Source organism: Lucilia sericata, unplaced genomic scaffold (assembly GCF_015586225.1).
Source record: "Lucilia sericata isolate MDLA Ls3-8-SP2 unplaced genomic scaffold, ASM1558622v1 Contig000714F_arrow, whole genome shotgun sequence".
NCBI classification, from domain to species: Eukaryota; Metazoa; Arthropoda; class Insecta; order Diptera; family Calliphoridae; genus Lucilia; species Lucilia sericata.
The window spans coordinates 30884-52489 of NW_023994716.1; the positions used below are offsets into that span (position 1 = coordinate 30884).

Here is a 21606-nt window from a genome sequence, read left to right on the forward strand (position 1 = left end):
TAGATAATTTTATACCGCCAGTCTATGCTACTGAATAATTTATGAAACATTTTTTGTTTATTTTTTTTTTTACTTTAAAGTCAAGGTGATTTCTTATCAGCTGATATACAAAACAATAATTATACAATAAAGCAAAAAATCTAATCAGTTTTAAAATTATTTTTCTAATTGATTACAAAAACTAGTTTTTCTGTTTTAAATAAAATTTCAAAAATTTCTCTGCATAAATAACAACTTTTTTTTGCCTCTTACTTCATAATTATGACGTTTAGTCAGTACAAATACATTTTAAATGTCTACGATTTGAGATAATAAAGTAAAATTAGACCGCAATTTGAATATTTATTTTAATACATATTATTAAATATTATTTTAAATAAAGTAAAAAACGTACAGATAAGTAGTTAGTTGAATAAACTTTTTTTTTGGCATTTTTCAGCGATTTTTGAAACATTATCTTATCAAAATTTGTTCAGTAACCTAAATTTAGTTGAATTTTTGTGGGGGTAAATAAGAACATATTTTATTCTAAAGAACTAAAACTGTTAGAGAAAGATTAGGAAAAAATGTTAAAAACAACACACTCTTCCAAAGAAGACACTTAAAAGTTTACTTCTGGTTTAGATCTACTTCTGTTCTAGTTCAATTCTAGTTCTATTTCAGTTCTAGTTCAGTTCTCGTTCAGTTCTAGTTCTGTTTTAGTTCTGTTTTAGTTCTGTTTTAGTTCTGTTTTAGTTCTGTTTTAGTTCTGTTTTAGTTCTGTTTTAGTTCTGTTCTAGTTCTGTTCTAGTTCTGTTCTAGTTCTGTTCTAGTTCTATCTAGTTCTGTTCTGTTCTAGTTCAGTTCTAGTTCAGTTCAAGTTCAGTTCTAGTTCAGTTCTAGTTCAGTTCTAGTTCAGTTCTAGTTCAGTTCTAGTTCAGTTCTAGTTCTGTTCTAGTTCTGTTCTAGTTCTGTTCTAGTTCTGTTCTAGTTCTGTTCTAGTTCTGTTCTAGTTCTGTTCTAGTTCTGTTCTAGTTCTGTTCTAGTTCTGTTCTAGTTATGTTCTTAGTTCTGTTCTAGTTCTGTTCTAGTTCTGTTCTGTTCTAGTTCTGTTCTAGTTCTGTTCTAGTTCTGTTCTAGTTCGGTTCTAGTTTTCTAGTTCGGTTCTAGTTCTGTTCTAGTTCTGTTCTAGTTCTGTTCTAGTTCTGTTCTAGTTCTGTTCTAGTTCTGTTCTAGTTCTGTTCTAGTTCTGTTCTAGTTCTGTTCTAGTTCTGTTCTAGTTCTGTTCTAGTTCTGTTCTAGTCTGTTCTAGTTCTGTTCTAGTTCTGTTCTAGTTCTGTTCTAGTTCTGTTCTAGTTCTGTTCTAGTTCAGTTCTAGTTCTGTTCTAGTTCTGTTCTAGTTATGTTTTCTGTTCTAGTTCTGTTTAGTTCTGTTCTAGTTCTGTTCTAGTTCTGTTCTAGTTCTGTGCTAGTTCTGTTCTAGTTCTGTTCTAGTTCAGTTCTAGTTCTGTTCTAGTTCTGTTCTAGTTCTGTTCTAGTTCTGTTCTAGTTCTGTTCTAGTTCTGTTCTAGTTCTGTAGTTCTGTTCTAGTTCTGTTCTAGTTCTGTTCTAGTTCTGTTCTAGTTCTGTTCTAGTTTGTTCTAGTTCTGTTCTAGTTCTGTTCTAGTTCTGTTCTAGTTCTGTTCTAGTTCTGTTCTAGTTCTGTTCTAGTTCTGTTCTAGTTCTGTTCTAGTTCTGTTCTAGTTCTGTTCTAGTTCAGAACTAGTTCTGTTCTAGTTCAGTTCTAGTTATGTTCTAGTTCTGTTCTAGTTCTGTTCTAGTTCTGTTCTAGTTCTGTTCTAGTTCTGTTCTAGTTCTGTTCTAGTTCTGTTCTAGTTCTGTTCTAGTTCTGTTCTAGTTCTGTTCTAGTTCTGTTCTAGTTATGTTCTAGTTCTGTTCTAGTTCTGTTCTAGTTCTGTTCTAGTTCTGTTCTAGTTCTGTTCTAGTTCTGTTCTAGTTCTGTTCTAGTTCTGTTCTAGTTCTGTTCTAGTTCTGTTCTAGTTCTAGTTCTAGTTCTAGTTCTGTTCTAGTTCTGTTCTAGTTCTGTTCTAGTTCTGTTCTAGTTCTGTTCTAGTTCTGTTCTAGTTCTGTTCTAGTTCTGTTCTAGTTCTATTCTAGTTTTGTTCTAGTTCTGTTTTAGTTCTATTCTGGTCCGATTCTAGTTCATTTCTAGTTCTAATCTCCTATGTTCTAATTCAGTTTTCATTGTCCGACAAAATTCTAAAATTTAATTACAATTCTAAACAATAGCTGCATATTTATGTAAATTATTGTTTTTGTAGTTCCTACATTTTCCACTGCACCATCTCCTCCTCTTTAATTGTTACGTTTTCATTGTTATTTTTTGTTTTCTGTTTTTTTCTTGATTATGTTTTGACTCTCAACATAAAAATCATAGAAAATGACAAGAACAACAACAACAGAATATTCTAGCCAAAATAAAGCCGTTATACAAAATTGTTGCTAAATAACTTAACAAATCATTCTAAATGTCCGTCTAAGCATATTTAAACACACACACACAAGTACATACATTTATTAGTAGTGCAAGAGATTCACATCACTAACAACAACACAAACAACCAGTTTCCACATCCGGTTTTACCGGCAAACAAAAAACAACATTTATACTCAAGTATTTTTTTTTTTTTTTTTTGAATTTAAAGCTCTCTCTTTCTCACCCATTATTCCCCACAAAGTTCAAACAACAACAAACAGTAAGTAATCTGTTTACAAAATTTGTTTTTGTTTGCATTAAGGAGACGAAGAAGAAGAACAATCCAAGAGATCAACAAGAAATAGTATGACGTTTCTTTTTTTGTATCTTTTTCTTTACATAAATACTATGTTGCATTTATATTCATGTAGCATGTTGCAACATTATTACATGTTTTTTATTATTGTTGCTAATGTTAGTGTTATGCATAAACAAACGGTTTGATATGTTTATTATGTTTTTTTTTATGAAATGAATGGAAGATATAAAAAAGAAACAGAAAAAACTAACTCATGGTTAAAGTAGAAGATAAAGAAGATAAGTTGAAATAATTGTATTTCTTGATTCTTTTACGTTTTTTTTTTTTTTTTTTTTGAAAAAAAGACTGAAGGCAACAACTAGATAGAATTGCACAACAGGCTGAGTTAGCAAGATTTTTTATATGAAAAAATATTAGGTGAGGGTAAAAGTAATTAGTAAAAAAACTGAACTGAACTGGAACTTAAGTGGAACTAAACAGATATGTAACTAAACTAGAACTGAAACTGAACTGGAACTTAACTTGAACTCAACTAGAGCTAAACTAGAACTAGTTAAAACTGTTCTAGATCTAAACTATTGGAAAAATCGTAAAGAATTTTTACCCCTACTCATGAATTTATGATTGGTCAATTGGTCTCACTCATCTTAGTTATTTGTTTTTGGTTCTTCAGCGCATTCCATTATGCTCACTTCTCCCTCTATCCCTGTTGACGCTCATAAAATTGTGAAAGGAGTTGTATATGCCTTATAAAAATAGAGTGTTGGAATTAGGTTACAAATACATACATATATAAGTATGTGTACATAAGTATGTACATATTTTTAAAGCTCATCTTTTTATCTATTTTTTATTATGTATTTTAGTTAATTATGTTTTATCATAAATTGCTATTTTTATTATAGTATATAATAGTTATCATTATGTGTAGTTTAATATTTATTTAAGTTTATTATAGTTTAAATGTGACAATTTAGAAAAAAAGTCACTTTTTGAGTGAAAAAAGTTAGAGTGTTTTTCACTCTTAATTGGGTTAAACTGTATGCTGTGAAAAATTGTTAAATATACTTTTTCCATTTAACTCTTTCTAAGAGAGTATATGTGTGTGGAGTGTATGGAAGTGTTCTATACAATGTGGGCATCCATTTAGAAAATTCATACTGCTGAGTTAGTTTCTGGGTTAAGTCTATAATTAATTGCTATAGATTTTTTGATTTATTAATATATCGACGACCTGATTTTCTTTTTATCTTAATACTTAAATGGCAAAAGAAAACTTAAGTTTTTATGGAATGAAAAAATTGTCAATGTGGAAAAAACAAGAACAGTCTAGAACAGAACTAGAACATTACTAGAACAGAACTAGAACAAAACTAGAACAGAACTAGAACAAAAACTAGAACAGAACTAGAACATAACTAGAACATAACTAGAACATAACTAGAACAGAACTAGAACAGAACTAGAACAGAACTAGAACAGAAACTATAACAGAACTAGAACAGAACTAGAACAGAACTTGAACATAACTAGAACATAACTAGAACTAACAGAACTAAACAGAACTAGAACAGAACTAGAACAGAACTAGAAACAGAACTAGAACAGAACTAGAACAGAACTAGAACAGAACTAGAACAGAACTAGAACAGAACTAGAACAGAACTAGAACAGAACTAGAACAGAACTAGAACAGAACTAGAACAGAACTAGAACAGAACTAGAACAGAACTAGAACAGAACTAGAACAGAACTAGAACAGAACTAGAACAGAACTAGAACAAACTAGAACAGAACTAGAACAGAACTAGAACAGAACTAGAACAGAACTAGAACAGAACTACAAAACTAAACAACTAGAACAGAACTAGAACAGAACAAGAACAGAACTACAACAAACTAGAACAGAACTAGAACAGAACTAGAACAGAACTAGAACAGAACTAGAACAGAACTAGAACAGAACAAGAACAGAACAAGAACAGAACAGAACAAGAACAGAACTAGAACAGAACTAGAACAGAACTAGAACAGAACTAGAACAGAACTAGAACAGAACAGAACTAGAACAGAACTAGAACAGAACTAGAACAGAACTAGAACAGAACTAGAACAGAACTAGAACAGAACTAGAACAGAACTAGAACAGAACTAGAACAGAACTAGAACAGAACTAGAACAGAACTAGAACAGAACTAGAACAGAACTAGAACAGAACTAGAACAGAACTAGAACAGAACTAGAACAGAACTAGAACATAACTAGAACAGAACTAGAACAGAACTAGAACAGAACTAGAACAGAACTAGAACAGAACTAGAACAGAACTAGAACAGAACTAGAACAGAACTAGAACAGAACTAGAACAGAACTAGAACAGAACTAAGAACAGACAGAACTAGAACAGAACTAGAACAGAACTAGAACAGAACTAGAACAGAACTAGAACAGAACTAGAACAGAACTAGAACAGAACTAGAACAGAACTAGACAACAGAACTGCACATAAACTAGCACGATAGCCAGAACTAGCACAATAGCACATAACTAAGAACAGAACTAGCACAGAACTCAGAACAGAACTAGGAACAGAACTTAAAGAACTAGAACAGAACTAGAACAGAACTAGAACAGAATGAACAACTAGAACAGAACTAGAACAGAACTAGAACAGAACTAGAACATAACTAGAACATAACTAGAACAGCACCTAGAACAGAACTAGAACAGAACTAGAACAGAACTAGAACAGAAACTAGAAACAGAACTAGGAACAGAACTTAGGAACAGAACACTAGAACAGAACTATAACAGAACTAGAAACCTAGAAACTAGAACAGAACTTAGAACAGAACTAGAACAGAACTAGAACAGAACTAGAACACCGAACTAGAACAGAACTTAGAACTTAACTAGAACAGAACTAGAACCGATACTAGAACAGAACTAGAACAGAACTAGAACAGAACTAGAACCGAACTTAGAACAGGAACTAGACAGAACTAGAAACAGAACTAGAACAGAACTAGAACAGAACTAGAACAGAACTAGAACAGAACTAGACAGAACTAGCACAGAACTAGGAACAGAACAGAACTAGAACAGAACTAGAACAGAACTAGAACAGAACTAGAACAGAACTAGAACAGAACTAGAACAGAACTAAAACAGAACTAGAACTCAACTAGGTCTCAACTAGAACTCAACAAAGACTCATTTAGAACGTAATTAGAACTCTATTAGAACTCGACTAGAACTCAACTAGATCACAACTAGAAATCAACTAGATCTCAACTAGAAGTTAATTAGATGTCAAGTAGAACTTAAAAGATTTCGGCTAGATCTCAACTAGAACTTAATTAGAACTGAACTAGAACTTAACAACTTTACTTTATTTCTTCTGCAGACATCTTAAAACAGTTTACATTACTTGTAATGACCAAAACAATTAAAACTTACACTCTCCAACAAATAATAAAATTCCCCGCCAGTTAAACTTCTAACTGTAAAAGTAACCCACAGACAAAAAAGTGGCTGCTCGTGCTGAAAGCTGGGCAGGGAGAAAAGTGATAAATAGAAATGTAAAATTGTTTAATTAAGAAACTTAGAAATGAAATAGATACTTAATACGTAATACGAGGGCCGTAAGAAAATTTGTTGGAAAAGTAAAAAAAAAGTTTGTAATCCAATCTTTCATGATCTTGTCTTGTGGCTATGACATTTAAAGTACTTTTCAAATTGCTTTCGTTTAATTTCTTATGGTAAAATATGTAAAAAATTCATGATTAATGTAACATTTCTACTGGCTGCTATTTCGTTTATTAGAAATGTATTGTCTGTCAGCTTCACACTCTCTTACTCTCACACAGAGTACAAACAAATATATCTACTGCTGCCTAAGCATAGTGTGTAGTAATAAATGACATACTACTTATGGTTACAAGTAAGCATGTATGTATGACTATCTGTAAGCAGGTTTATTTACTGGTATTTTATAATCTTGCCACAATTGTATATACATACATATGTATGTGTGTGTATGTGAAATGCATGTGTGTTTTTATGTCTATCTGGCAGTCAGTGTTGTTTAGATTTAAACGTTGGCTCATTAATTTACCGTAAACTTCAACTTCACCTTAATTTTGTTGTTATTGTTGGTGTTGTTGGTTGGGCTGTTGTTTTTTAGTCATATGTATAAACAAGACAAGTTTTTCTTTATTTTTTTTTTAACTTTTGTTGTTGTTTTTTTATTTAGTCATACTTAAAGAGAGTTCAACTTCATTCATTTATTTTATTTAATTTTTTTTTCTTGAGTCACACTTAAAGAAATGTTGTTTGTTTGTTTTTTTTTACTAAACATTTTCTCTTTTTTTTCTATTTTGCAGATTTTTTGTTTTTGTAATACGAATTTTTTAACATACATTTTAATGGTCAATGAAGGGCAATAAAAATGGTGATTGTAACACGCGTAAGTATTTATTTATTCTATTTTTTTTTAATAATTGTTAAAAATTAGAAATTTTTTACTTTATAAGAAAACTAGTTTTATTATTATTTTGTTGTCTTAGCTGGGAGTTTTAAGGCAATATTAAGTTGTATTTTTTTTAATCTAAAATATGCATCTTTTTTAACGCTATTATCAACTATTTATGCAGATGAAGAGAAATATTAGCATAATAAATTTTTTAGATTTTCTTTTGAGAATAATATGTGAAAAGAATTTTCCTGGGAAAATCGGAAATTATTATAGAAAGGAAACATTAATTGTCGAATGTTGGCAAAAAGGAGTTAAATTTTGCATAAAATATGTGGGATTTTTAAAAGTTATAGTTTAAACTATTGATTACATCACATAAACCCATAGTTTACATTAGGTAAACTATGAATTACATATAGTTTATACCAAAAATTCAAAGTTTTTATAAAATAAATAGTTTTTTTACGCAAATTTACATTGTTTACATGGTGTAAAGTTAAAATTACACTATGAAAACTATGTTTACTTTATGTAAACTGTTGTTTACATTATGAAAACTATTGTTTACACTATGTAAACTTTGGTTTACACAGTGTAAACTATTGTTTACACCAGCCGTTCCCACCGTTTTTTACTTCGCGGACCCCTTGAGGAATTTATTTAATTTCACGGACCCCCATACATATTTTGATATCTTATTGTTATAAATAACACTGTGATACAAAAGTGAAGAAAAATAAAATGCAGTCGTTCTCATATACCAATTCTATTTCGTTATGGTCCATAGAGTACGAATATATTTTTAGTTTTTCCCTATCACTTCGTTAACTTACTTTTTAAGAGCAAAAGATGCGAAAAAGAGCCATTTTTGAAATTTTAAATTTGAAAAATCATAAGTTTAGTAGTTTTCATCCGATTTTCAAATCCGATATTTTTTTTTAATGATACAAGTGTTGCCTTTTAATCCAAAAAAAGAAATCCAAAATTTATGGTCAAATGTCTGAGTTACGGTCGTTTAAGTAAAAAACTCACACTTTTTTAAAAAATTTTCATTTTCATCATGCTCTACTTTGGCCATGAGGCAGTGAGTTCATCTTTTATTACTTTCCTGAAGAATCACATAAAGAAAGGTTTCTAAAACTTGTTATTTCATAAAAATCTATGAAAAACTGGATGATTTATGACAATTTTTCTAATAGCATGTTCCTCGAATTTTTGGTTTTCTCCATACAAATTAATTTTTGCATAAAAATGTTTATAAACATTTTTTAAACTTGTTACAAAGAAAACCAGAAACATGAACATTTTTGTATGGAAGAAATATGCTATATTTTTATAAAACTGAGCACAACTCATAACCTTTTTCATCGATTATCATAAATTGACCATCATTGGAAACCCAACTTAATGTGCCTTTTTTCAAATGTAATAAAAGCTAAAGTTACTGCTTCATGGCCAACGCACAGTGGTATAGGAAAAAAAAAGAGGGAAATAATTCGGTAACTTCTAAACGGTTAATCCGATTTTAATGAAATTTGGTATGCACAAAGAGGAGGTGTTGTCGAGTTTAGGTTTTGAATTTGGACCTTATAGGCCAACCAGGGGCCCGGCGGGGGGTCCTCAAATTAGGACACCTCGGCTATGTTAAATTTTTAAAACGATCCTATTTCTTCATTTGAGTTCCGATTTAAAAAAAATTTCGTATATAGAATCTCCTCATCGAGCACTATAAAAAATGTCGTCGTAGCAGTAAATTATCTCTTATAGTTTAGGAGATATTCGCATTTGAATATTAAAATTTTAAAATTTTTACCGTCCTTACTTTAGTTTTTTTGATAATAGCAGGTCCAAATATTTCCGATTTTCGCCATTTTTTTTTATTTGCTTAACAACAAGTTTATATACCAAGCAGTGAAAGAATTATGTAAAAATCATGACTGAGTCCAAAGTTATAGGCATTTAAATTTAAAAAATTAAAAAAAGGCGATTTTTTGTCATTTTTTTTGGGAAAAAAGTATCTTTTTCTTTTTAAGTTATCTAAAAAGTTTCTAAGAAGATGTATATAGAATTTATACTTTTTGGAAAGCTGACTTTACATAAAATACGATAAATGAAACAAAACCTAAAAATTTTTGATACCGAGGGGACCAGGTCCATCCAAAAAAACCCTATTTTTTATGGAAAATTAAATTTTGAGCAAAAATTCTCAAATCGCATAGTCGATATCAAATTATAGTGACCTGTTTTATATGACCCAATAAGTTCTTAATCATTTTGTAACGGGTTTCGATAACCCCGCCCCTGGTATGGATATAATAGGCAAAAAACCAAAAAATCCCATTTTTGGGATTTTTTAAAACTTTTTTGGGAATTCCGGGATTTCTAATAAGAAAATTCGAAATTTTTATTTAATTTTGGATTTTGAGTAAAAAAATCTACCTAACTGTAAAATTTCATCAAAAAATATTCATAAATAAAATTTTTATTGCAATTTGAAAAATTTGTATCTTCGCAAAAACTGAATAAAAAACATTTTTTAATTTTTTTTAAAAAAGTATTCCGCGAATTTTTTAATTTTCAAAAATTATATACAGTTTTGAAAAATAGACAAAATTACCTTTCCATTGATATATAACATGCCTACCTAATGTTTTTTAAGTGACAAATTAATTAGGGAAAACTCAACATCTTTTAGAAAATTTACCTAGCACTATTATTTTCATCCATATATGTAACAAATTTAAGAGTTAACCTTATGGATGAAAATAATAGTGCTAGGCAAATTTTCTAAAAGATGTTGAGTTTTCCCTAATTAATTTGTCACTTAAAAAACATTAGGTAGGCATGTTATATATCAATGGAAAGGTAATTTTGTCTATTTTTCAAAACTGTATATAATTTTTGAAAATTAAAAAATTCGCGGAATACTTTTTTTAAAAAAAATTAAAAAATGTTTTTTATTCAGTTTTTGCGAAGATACAAATTTTTCAAATTGCAATAAAAATTTTATTTATGAATATTTTTTGATGAAATTTTACAGTTAGGTAGATTTTTTTACTCAAAATCCAAAATTAAATAAAAATTTCGAATTTTCTTATTAGAAATCCCGGAATTCCCAAAAAAGTTTTAAAAAATCCCAAAAATGGGATTTTTTGGTTTTTTGCCTATTATATCCATACCAGGGGCGGGGTTATCGAAACCCGTTACAAAATGATTAAGAACTTATTGGGTCATATAAAACAGGTCACTATAATTTGATATCGACTATGCGATTTGAGAATTTTTGCTCAAAATTTAATTTTCCATAAAAAATAGGGTTTTTTTGGATGGACCTGGTCCCCTCGGTATCAAAAATTTTTAGGTTTTGTTTCATTTATCGTATTTTATGTAAAGTCAGCTTTCCAAAAAGTATAAATTCTATATACATCTTCTTAGAAACTTTTTAGATAACTTAAAAAGAAAAAGATACTTTTTTCCCAAAAAAATGACAAAAAATCGCCTTTTTTTAATTTTTTAAATTTAAATGCCTATAACTTTGGACTCAGTCATGATTTTTACACAATTCTTTCACTGCTTGGTATATAAACTTGTTGTTAAGCAAATAAAAAAAAATGGCGAAAATCGGAAATATTTGGACCTGCTATTATCAAAAAAACTAAAGTAAGGACGGTAAAAATTTTAAAATTTTAATATTCAAATGCGAATATCTCCTAAACTATAAGAGATAATTTACTGCTACGACGACATTTTTTATAGTGCTCGATGAGGAGATTCTATATACGAAATTTTTTTTAAATCGGAACTCAAATGAAGGAATAGGATCGTTTTAAAAATTTAACATAGCCGAGGTGTCCTAATTTGAGGACCCCCCGCCGGGCCCCTGGTTGGCCTATAAGGTCCAAATTCAAAACCTAAACTCGACAACACCTCCTCTTTGTGCACACCAAATTTCATTAAAATCGGATTAACCGTTTAGAAGTTACCGAATTATTTCCCTCTTTTTTTTTTCCTATACCACTGTGCAACGTAGAGCAGTATGAAAATTAAAAATTGTTGAAAAAGTGTGAGTTTTTTTACTTAAATGGCCGTAACCAAGACATTAATCATAAATTTTGGATTTATTTTTTTGGGTTGAAAGACAACACTTGTATCTTTAAAACAAAATATCCAATTTGAAAATCGGTTGCAAACTACCAAACATATATTGTTTTAAAGTTAAAACTTCAAAAATAGCTCTTTTTCACATCTTTTGCTCTTAAAGAGGAACTAAACGAAGTGAACGGGAGAAATTAAAAATATATTCCTACTCTATGGACTATAACGAAATGGAATTGGTATATGAGAACCCCTGCATTTTTTTGCTGTATCACTGTGTAATTGTTCGTCCGAAAATTGTCTTAGTCCTGGTTCATAAACCCTATAAAATATTCCCGTACATTGAGAATATTTAGTATTTCGGAGATGTTTTCAATTGCATGGTTTTAAATATAGAATGACTTCTAACATGATGTTTAATTTTATGATCGTGAGAGCTTTCATGTTCATTTCTCGTCAAGGTAGCGAAAAGGTTTCTTTATCAAGTATTGTCGACATGTGCTTAAAGAGTCATGTTTCTAAATTTTTTTTTGCGATTGCATAGGAGTGAGCTGAGTATGTAAGCTAAGTTTTCGGGAAAATATGTGAAAGTTAGACTTCTTCGATGTTGTTGCGGAATGCGTTACCCACATAAAATATGACCTGAACTCTTTGCGAATGTACTGTGAATTTGGATCTTAAATTTGAATTTTAAAATACCTACGAATTATTTTACTGCGTGGTTTTGACTATTTACGCATAACGCTATGAATTTTCTGATGTTGATTTAATAATATTGAACAACAAAATTAAGTTAAAATCTGTGTATCACGTCGGAATGGAATATTTATATTTAAAATTAACTAGATTAACACTTTTGCTTACAATTTAAAAAAAATATGAAATGTGACCTAACTTCATATTCCGGGATACCAGTATCAGTATTTAATTCTAAGGCAAATCATTATCCGTCTGCTATAAAAACACTTATTTCGATACATATACATTTATAAAAATTACAAATCACATAATACTTTACTTTATAAAAGTGAAACAATAAATTTGTAGGGCCTAGCTTCATCCTGATAAACGACCGAAACAATAAAATTCAAAGAGTCACCAACAAATCTGGGATTATTGAATAAAAATGTGTATTTTAGTATTTATGAAAAATTTGGAGATATTTTTAATATTTTCTAACATATAGAGAATATTTTTTATTCATGATTTTTTTCGTTCGTCTTCGCGGACCCCCTAGGATTTTGCTACGGACCACTAGGGGTCCGCGGACCCCCTTTTGGGAACCGTTGGTTTACACAGTGTAAACTATGTTTACACTATATAAATTATTGTTTACACCATGTAAAATATTGTTTACACCATGTAAACTATTGCTTACATCAGGTAATCTATGAATTACATATAGTTTACACCAAAAATTTAAAGATTTTATAAAATAAATAGTTTTTACGCAAATTTACATTGTTTACATGGTGTAAAGTCAAATTTACACTATGAAAACTATGTTTACTTTATGTAAACTATTGTTTGCACTATGTAAACTGTTGTTTACATTATGCAAACTATTGTTTACACTATCTAAACTATTGTTTACACTATGTAAACTACTGTTTACACAATGTAAACAATTGTTTACAGTGTTAAAACTGTAGTTTACACTATTAAAACTAAAGTTTACAACATGTAAACTATTGTTTAAACTATATAAACTATTGTTTACACTATGTAAACTATTGTTTACACTATGTAAACTATTGTTTACAATATGTAAACTATTGTTTACACTATGTAAACTATTGTTTATATTGTTTACACTATGTAAACCATTGTTTACAACATGTAAAGTATAATTTACATTATTAAAACTATGGTTTACACTATGTAATCTGTGTAAACTATATAAAATAAAGTTAACACAATGTAAACTATTACTTGCACAAAGTAAACTATCATTTACATTGTGAAAACTAAAGTTTACATTATGTAAACTGAAGTGTACACCATGTAAACAGTTGTTTACACTATGTAAACTATTGTTTATACAATGTAAAGTACTGTTTACACTAAATAAGCTATTCTTTACACTATGTAAACTATTACTTACACTATGTAAACTATTGTTTACACCATGTAAACTATTGTTTACACTATGTAAACCATTGTTTACAACATGTAAAGTATAATTTACATTATTGAAACTATGGTTTACACTATGCAATCTGTGTAAACTATGTAAAATAATGTTTACACAATGTAAACTGAAGTTTATACCATGTAAACTATTGTTTACTTTATGTAAACTATTGGTTACACTAAGCAAACTATTGTTTACACTATGTAAACTATTGTTTCTATGTAAACTACTGTTTACACTATGTAAACTACTGTTTACACTTTGTAAACTACTGTTTACACTATGTAAACTATTGTTTACACTACGTAAACTATTGTTTACACTACGTAAACTACTGTTTCTATGTAAACTACTGTTTACACTATGTAAACTACTGTTTACACTTTGTAAACTACTGTTTACACTATGTAAACTATTGTTTACACTACGTAAACTATTGTTTACACTATTGTTTACACTACATGTAAACTATTGTTTACTTTATGTAAACTATTGGTTACACTAAGCAAACTATTGTTTACACTATGTAATCTACTGTTTCTATGTAAACTACTATTTACACTACTGTTTACACTATGTAAACTACTGTTTACACTTTGTAAACTACTGTTTACACTATGTAAACTATTGTTTACACTACGTAAACTATTGTTTACACTACGTAAACTACTGTTTACACTATGTAAACTCTTGTTTACACTATGAAATTTATGTAGACTATGTAAAATAATGTTTACACTAAGTAAACTACCATTTACACTACGTAAACTAACGTTTACACTATGTAAACTATTGTTTGCATTATGTAAACTATTGTTTACACTATGTAAACTACTGTTTACACTATGTAAACTACCGTTTACACTATGTAAACTATTGTTTACACCGTCTAAACTATTGTTTACACCATGTAAACTATTGTTTACATCATCATTTTTAGGTTTTTCGTTAGTAAGCTGTAGTTAGACCCAGTCAAACATCTATTTACCTTAATTAAACTTTACTTTACATCAAGTAAACTTTACTTTACTGTGTAAATAAGGTTCTAATCTAGTCTATAACATGTACTTTATTAGAAATATCTCTAGATTTGAAAGAGTTTGTTGTTAAATTTCCTAAATTTTCCACTCCATTTAATATTTCTATGAAAAATTATTCTACTTTAGGTAAATATTGAACTTGACCTTGTACGTTATGGCTCATTGATGTCCCTGTCATTGAGTATAGAAGACCTCCACAATAATTATTCTTCTATTTCCACATCATAAAGTTTTCTTAAAGAAAATCAACATAAGGTTTTCTTTAATACATAACACCAAACACTTTCATGATAGAAATACATACATATGTATGTAAACATGTACATATGTATTTATTGTATGTATAACTATCATGAACAATGTTGTGTAATAATGTTTTCTTTACATACATATTTTATTTATTTAATATTTTTTTTCTGTTTTTTTTTTTATTTGTTTTTGCTTACATACCACAGGAAATACAACATGTAATATAAGTAACTAAGTATAGTTTGTATTAACTGCTGTTTATGTTTCTATATGTATATAAATACATAAGTATGTAAACAAAACCTAACAAACCGCAACATGATTTTTTTATGTTTTTTCTTTATATTAGGTTGAGTAAATTTAATTCAGCACCTCTTTGTAGTTTTTCTTCATTATATTGTTATTAAAAGTTATTTAACTTCATTTAGAAATGTCATTTTGACATTTATAGGTTTTGTTTTTGTTGGTTAACCCAAAACCCAGAACTAGAATTTCCAATTTTGAGTGTCAACTTGCAATCTAGTTGTTCTTTTAAACATTGACATTTTAACAACAACAACAACAAAGCTATTAATGTTGTATTACCAAATTATATAATACACAAATATTTGATTTCAACTATATTTAACTACTTTAACTAACAATGAAAAATTTTTTGTTAAAAAAAAACACAAAATTTTAAACACTGACCCAAATCTTTTTTCAAGTGTAACGCACTAGACAGACAAAAAACCAACTTTTTTTTCCTTTCTTGTTTGCTGTGTTCAAGTTTAAAACCAAAAATTTTGTTTTAATTACAGTGCATTTAATGTGTTGCCATGATTAATAATTAGTTGGAAAAACTAAAATATTGGAATTTTCTTACACGTTAGCAACACAAATTGTTTACCCATTACATGTGCTAAAATTTGCTAATTAATTGTTAATGTGTACAAGGAAATTTATAAATTTTGTTGATTTATCTATTTTCAAAATAAATAATAAATTTTTGTAACGAACTGAACATAAATTACATGGTGTAAACAATGGTTAACAAAATGTAAATAATAAATCAATCATATTTATAAAGAGTTTATAGGGAAAATTCATTAGTTACATGTCAAATTTACACAGTAAGCTAAAGCTTACATGGTAGAGATTAAAGTTTACTTGGTAGAGACTAAAGTTTACCTGAAGTAAACATAAGTTTACTAATAGTATCAGAATATCATCCAGACTATAGACTATACTATAGTCCCAACTATAGACTACACTATAGTGCCAACTATAGACTGCACTATAGTCCAGAATATAGACTGGACTATAGACCATACTATAAACTAGACTATAGACGAGGCTAAACTAGACTATAGTCCAAACTATAGACTAGACTATTGTCCTGACTATGTACTAGGCTATAATCCATACTATAGACTAGACTATAGTCCAGACAATAGACTAAACTACAGTCCAGAGTATATATTAGACTACAGATTAGACTATAGCCCAGACTATAGCCTAGACTAAATAGTCCAGACTATAGACTAGATTAACTATAGTCCAGACTATAGATTAGGCTATAGACCAGACTATAGCCGAGACTATAGTTAATACTATAGACTAAACTATGGGCTAGACTATAGACTAAACTATAGTTCGACTATAGAATAGGCTATTGTCCAGACTACAGATTAGACTATAGAACAAACTAGACTAAACTATAGTCCAGGCTATAGACTAGATTATAGTCCAAACTATAGGCTTGACTATAGACTAGACTATAGTCCAGACTATAGACTAGACTAAGTCCAGACTATAGACTAGACTATAGACTATACTAAGTCCAGACTATAGACTAGACTATAGACTAGACTATAGTCCAGACTATAGACTAGACTATAGTCCAGACTATAGACTAGACTATAGACTAGACTATAGTCCAGACTATAGACTAGACTATAGACTAGACTATAGTCCAGACTATAGACTAGACTATAGACTAGACTATTGTCCAGACTATAGACTAGACTATAGTCCAGACTATAGACTAGACTATAGACTAGACTATAGTCCAGACTATAGACTAGACTATAGACTAGACTATTGTCCAGACTATAGACTAGACTATAGTCCAGACTATAGACTAGACTATAGTCCAGACTATAGACTAGACTATAGTCCAGGCTATAGACTAGACTATAGTCCAGACTATAGTCCAGACTATAGTCCAGACTATAGACTAGACTATAGTCCAGAGTATAGACTAGACTATAGTCCAGAGTATAGACTAGACTATAGTCCAGAGTATAGTCTAGACTACAGATTACAGTCTGGGCTATATACTGTGTACTAGACTAAACTATAGTCCAGACTATTGACTAGACTATAGGCCAGAATATAGACTAGACTATTGACCAGACTAGTCCTGACTATAGAATAGACTATTGTCCAGACTATAGCCTAGACTGTAGTCCAGACTATAGACTAGACTATAATATAGACCATAGACTGGACTTGCGTCCAAAATATAGACTAGACTATATACTAGAATATTGTCCAGACTTTAGCTAGACTATAGACTACAATATACTGCTGACTATAGACTATAGTTCGGACTATAGAGTAGACTATAGTCCAGGCTACAGGCTAGACTATAGTCCAAATATAGACTAAAGTATAGATCAGTCTAGTCCAAATATAGACTATAGACTAGACTACAGTTCAGAATATAGACTAGACTATAATCCAGACTATATACTAGACTACAATATACTGTTGACTATAGACTAGACTATACTTCGGACTATAGAGTAGACTAGACTATAGTCCAAATATAGAATAAAGTATAGATCAGTCTATGGACTAGTCTATAGTCCAAATATAGACTAAACTATAGTCCAGACTATAGACTAAACTACAGTCCAGACAATAGACTAGACTACAGTCCAGACTATAGACTGGACTATAGTCCAGACTATAGTTCAGACCATAAACTAGACTATGGTTCAGACCATAGACAGTACTGTAGTACACACTATAGACTGGAATAAAGTCAAGACTATAGTCAAAACTTTAGACTCGATTATATAGTAAAATATAGTCTAGACTATATAGTGTAGACTATAGTCTGCAGACTAGACCATAGTCGAAACTAAAGGCTAATATTAGTAGTAGATTATATAGTTGTCAAGAGTATGGACTAGACTGTTGTAGTTCTAACTATTTACTACATTATAAGCGATGACATTATTGATAATGATATATTTTTTTTCTAATTTCAGGGTGACTACATCTGGATAGAACCCGCTACGGGCAGAGAATTCGATGTAGCCATTGGTGCTCGTGTCATATCAGCGGAGGGAAGGCGCATACAAGTACGTGATGATGATGGTGACGAGATATGGTTATCGCCCGAGAGGCGCATTAAAGCAATGCATGCCTCTTCGGTGCAAGGTGTGGAAGACATGATCTCCTTGGGAGATCTACATGAAGCGGGAATTTTAAGAAATTTATTAATACGTTACAAAGATAATTTAATATATGTGAGTTAAACATGATCCATACGTTAACTTTTATTTATTGAAAATTGTTCCATAACCTTACAGACCTACACCGGTTCCATTTTGGTGGCTGTCAATCCTTATCAAATACTACCCATCTATACGGCCGATCAAATTAAACTATATAAAGAACGTAAGATAGGAGAATTGCCGCCGCATATCTTTGCTATAGGCGATAATGCCTATGCTCATATGAAACGTTATCGCCAGGATCAATGTATAGTAATATCGGGTGAATCGGGTGCCGGTAAGACGGAGAGCACAAAATTAATTTTACAATATTTGGCAGCCATTAGCGGTAAACACTCATGGATTGAACAGCAGATATTAGAAGCTAATCCTATCTTGGAAGCTTTTGGTAATGCTAAGACTGTACGAAATGATAATTCCTCTAGGTGAGTTTATTTAATGGAATTATATATAAGTATCTGATCGGTAAATTTGACTTCTTTAATTTTTCTTACAGATTTGGCAAATATATTGATATACACTTTAGTGCCAATGGCGTTATAGAGGGAGCCAAAATCGAACAATATCTTTTAGAGAAATCTCGTATTGTTTCACAGAATCATAGTGAACGTAATTATCATATATTTTATTGTATATTGGCGGGTTTATCGGCCGAGGAGAAGAGACGTTTGGATTTGGGCAATGCATCGGATTATAAGTAAGTAGCCTCAACAACTTAAGCTCCAGACTTCAGACTATAGGCTGGACTATATTTCAGACTACAGAATAGACTATATTTCAGACTACAGAATAGACTATAGTCCAGACTATAGAATAGACTATAGTCTAGACTATAGTCCAGACTTTAGAATAGACAATAGTCCAGACTTTAGAATACACTATAGTCCAGACTATAGAATAGAATTTAGTCCAGACTATATAATAGAATATAGTCCAGACTATAAAATAGACTAAAGACTAGACTATGGTCTAAAATATAGACTAGACTATATTCCAGAATATGAGCTAGATTATAGTCCAGACTATAAAATAGACTATGATCTATAGTCCAGACTATAAAATAGACTAAAGACTAGACTATAGACTAGAATTTAGACTAGGTTATAGGTTAGACTATAGTCCATACTATGGTCCGTACTATATGCCAGACTATAGGCTATACTATGGGTCAGACTATAGTTCGTACTAGACTTATTCCAATATTTTTTTTCTTTCCTTTAGATATCTAACGGGCGGTGACTGCATTACCTGTGAGGGCCGAGATGATACTGCTGAATTTTCCGACATACGTTCGGCCATGAAAGTTCTGCTCTTCACTGATCAAGAAATTTGGGAAATAATTAAACTGTTAGCGGCCCTTCTGCATTGCGGCAACATTAAGTATAAAGCCACAGTGGTGGACAATTTAGATGCTACCGAAATTCCCGAACATATAAATGTAGAGCGTGTTGCGGCTCTTCTAGGTCTGCCCATGCAACCTTTAATGGATGCTCTAACCCGGCGTACACTCTTTGCTCATGGTGAGACAGTGGTTTCAACACTTTCGCGTGATCAGTCGGTAGATGTGCGTGATGCCTTTGTCAAGGGCATATATGGTCGTTTGTTTGTGCATATAGTGCGCAAGATAAATACGGCTATTTATAAGCCCCGGGCCACTTCGCGTAATGCTATAGGTGTTTTGGATATATTTGGTTTTGAGAATTTCGATCAGAATAGTTTTGAACAATTCTGTATTAATTATGCCAATGAGAACTTGCAGCAGTTCTTTGTACAGCACATTTTCAAGTTGGAACAGGAGGAATACAATCATGAGGGCATTAACTGGCAGCATATAGAGTTTGTGGATAATCAAGATGCCTTGGATTTGATAGCCATTAAACAGTTGAACATTATGGCTTTAATAGATGAAGAGGCCCGTTTTCCCAAGGGCACGGATCACACTATGCTGGCTAAATTGCACAAAACCCATGGTACCCATAAGAACTACTTGAAACCCAAATCGGATATTAATACCAGTTTTGGCTTGAACCATTTCGCTGGCGTGGTGTTCTATGATACTAGTGGTTTCTTAGACAAGAATCGTGATACTTTTAGTCCCGATTTACTGCATCTAGTTAGTCAGAGTAGTAATAAGTTTTTGAGACAAATATTCAGCCAGGATATAGAAATGGGCGCCGAGACACGCAAGCGCACACCCACCTTATCGACACAGTTTAAGAAGAGTTTAGATGCTTTGATGAAGACATTGTGCTCCTGCCAGCCTTTCTTTATACGTTGCATTAAGCCCAATGAGGTCAAGAAACCCATGATGTTTGATCGAGGTTTATGCTGCCGGCAACTGCGTTATTCGGGCATGATGGAAACTATACGTATAAGAAGAGCAGGTTATCCCATACGCCATGGTTTTCGAGATTTTGTGGAACGTTATAGATTTCTGATACCGGGAGTACCGCCGGCTCATAGAACCGATTGCCGTTTGGCTACGTCGCGCATATGTGCCGCCGTTTTGGGTAAATCCGATTATCAATTGGGTCACACTAAAGTTTTCCTTAAAGATGCCCACGATTTGTTTTTGGAACAGGAACGTGATCGTGTTTTAACGCGTAAGATCTTGATTTTACAACGCACCATTAGAGGCTGGGTTTATCGCAGGCGGTTCTTGCGCATGCGGGCCGCAGCCATAACCGTGCAACGCTATTGGAAGGGTTATGCCCAGCGTAAACGTTATGAGAAAATGCGTGTGGGCTATATGCGTTTGCAGGCTTTGATACGTTCCAGAGTTTTGTCGCATCGTTTCCGCCACCTAAGAGGCCATATAGTGGGTTTGCAGGCCCACGCTCGTGGCTATTTGGTGCGTCGTGAATATGGCCATAAAATGTGGGCCATAATTAAGATTCAATCGCATGTCCGAAGAATGATAGCCATGCGCAAATATAACAAACTAAGGGAGGAATATAAAAAGTTTGCCGAGGTTTTGCATTTGCGCAAACTGGAAGAGCAAGAACTCATGCATAAGGGCAATAAACATGCTCGAGAGATAGCGGAGCAACACTACCGAGATCGTCTGCATGAAATGGAGCGCCGAGAAATGGAACAGGAAATTGAGGAGCGAAGGCGAGTAGAAGTTAAGAAGAATTTGATTAATGATGCCGCCCGCAAGCAGGATGAACCGGTAGATGATGGCAAACTGGTGGAGGCCATGTTTGATTTTCTACCCGATTCCAGTAGTGAGGCCCCGACACCGCATGGTGGCCGAGAAACCTCGGTGTTTAATGATTTGCCTCATGGCCAGCATGTCAATCAAGAGGTAGTTTTCTCTTTTAGAAAT

The 21606-nt window shown here is 31.5% G+C and overlaps 1 protein-coding gene across 2 annotated transcripts in view; it reads left to right on the forward strand.

Moving 5' to 3' along the window:
• LOC119607598 (myosin-VIIa) overlaps window positions 1–21606 on the forward strand; it is a 52249-nt gene that overhangs the window by 24143 nt on the left and 6500 nt on the right. For both annotated transcript variants that reach the window (XM_037961580.1, XM_037961581.1), the window contains exons 3-7: window positions 7160–7242; window positions 18030–18290; window positions 18354–18703; window positions 18775–18975; window positions 19500–21585. In XM_037961580.1, coding sequence (XP_037817508.1) covers window positions 7225–7242; window positions 18030–18290; window positions 18354–18703; window positions 18775–18975; window positions 19500–21585 — 2916 coding nt within the window. In that variant the 5' untranslated portion in view covers window positions 7160–7224. The remainder of the gene's footprint in view (window positions 1–7159; window positions 7243–18029; window positions 18291–18353; window positions 18704–18774; window positions 18976–19499; window positions 21586–21606) is intronic.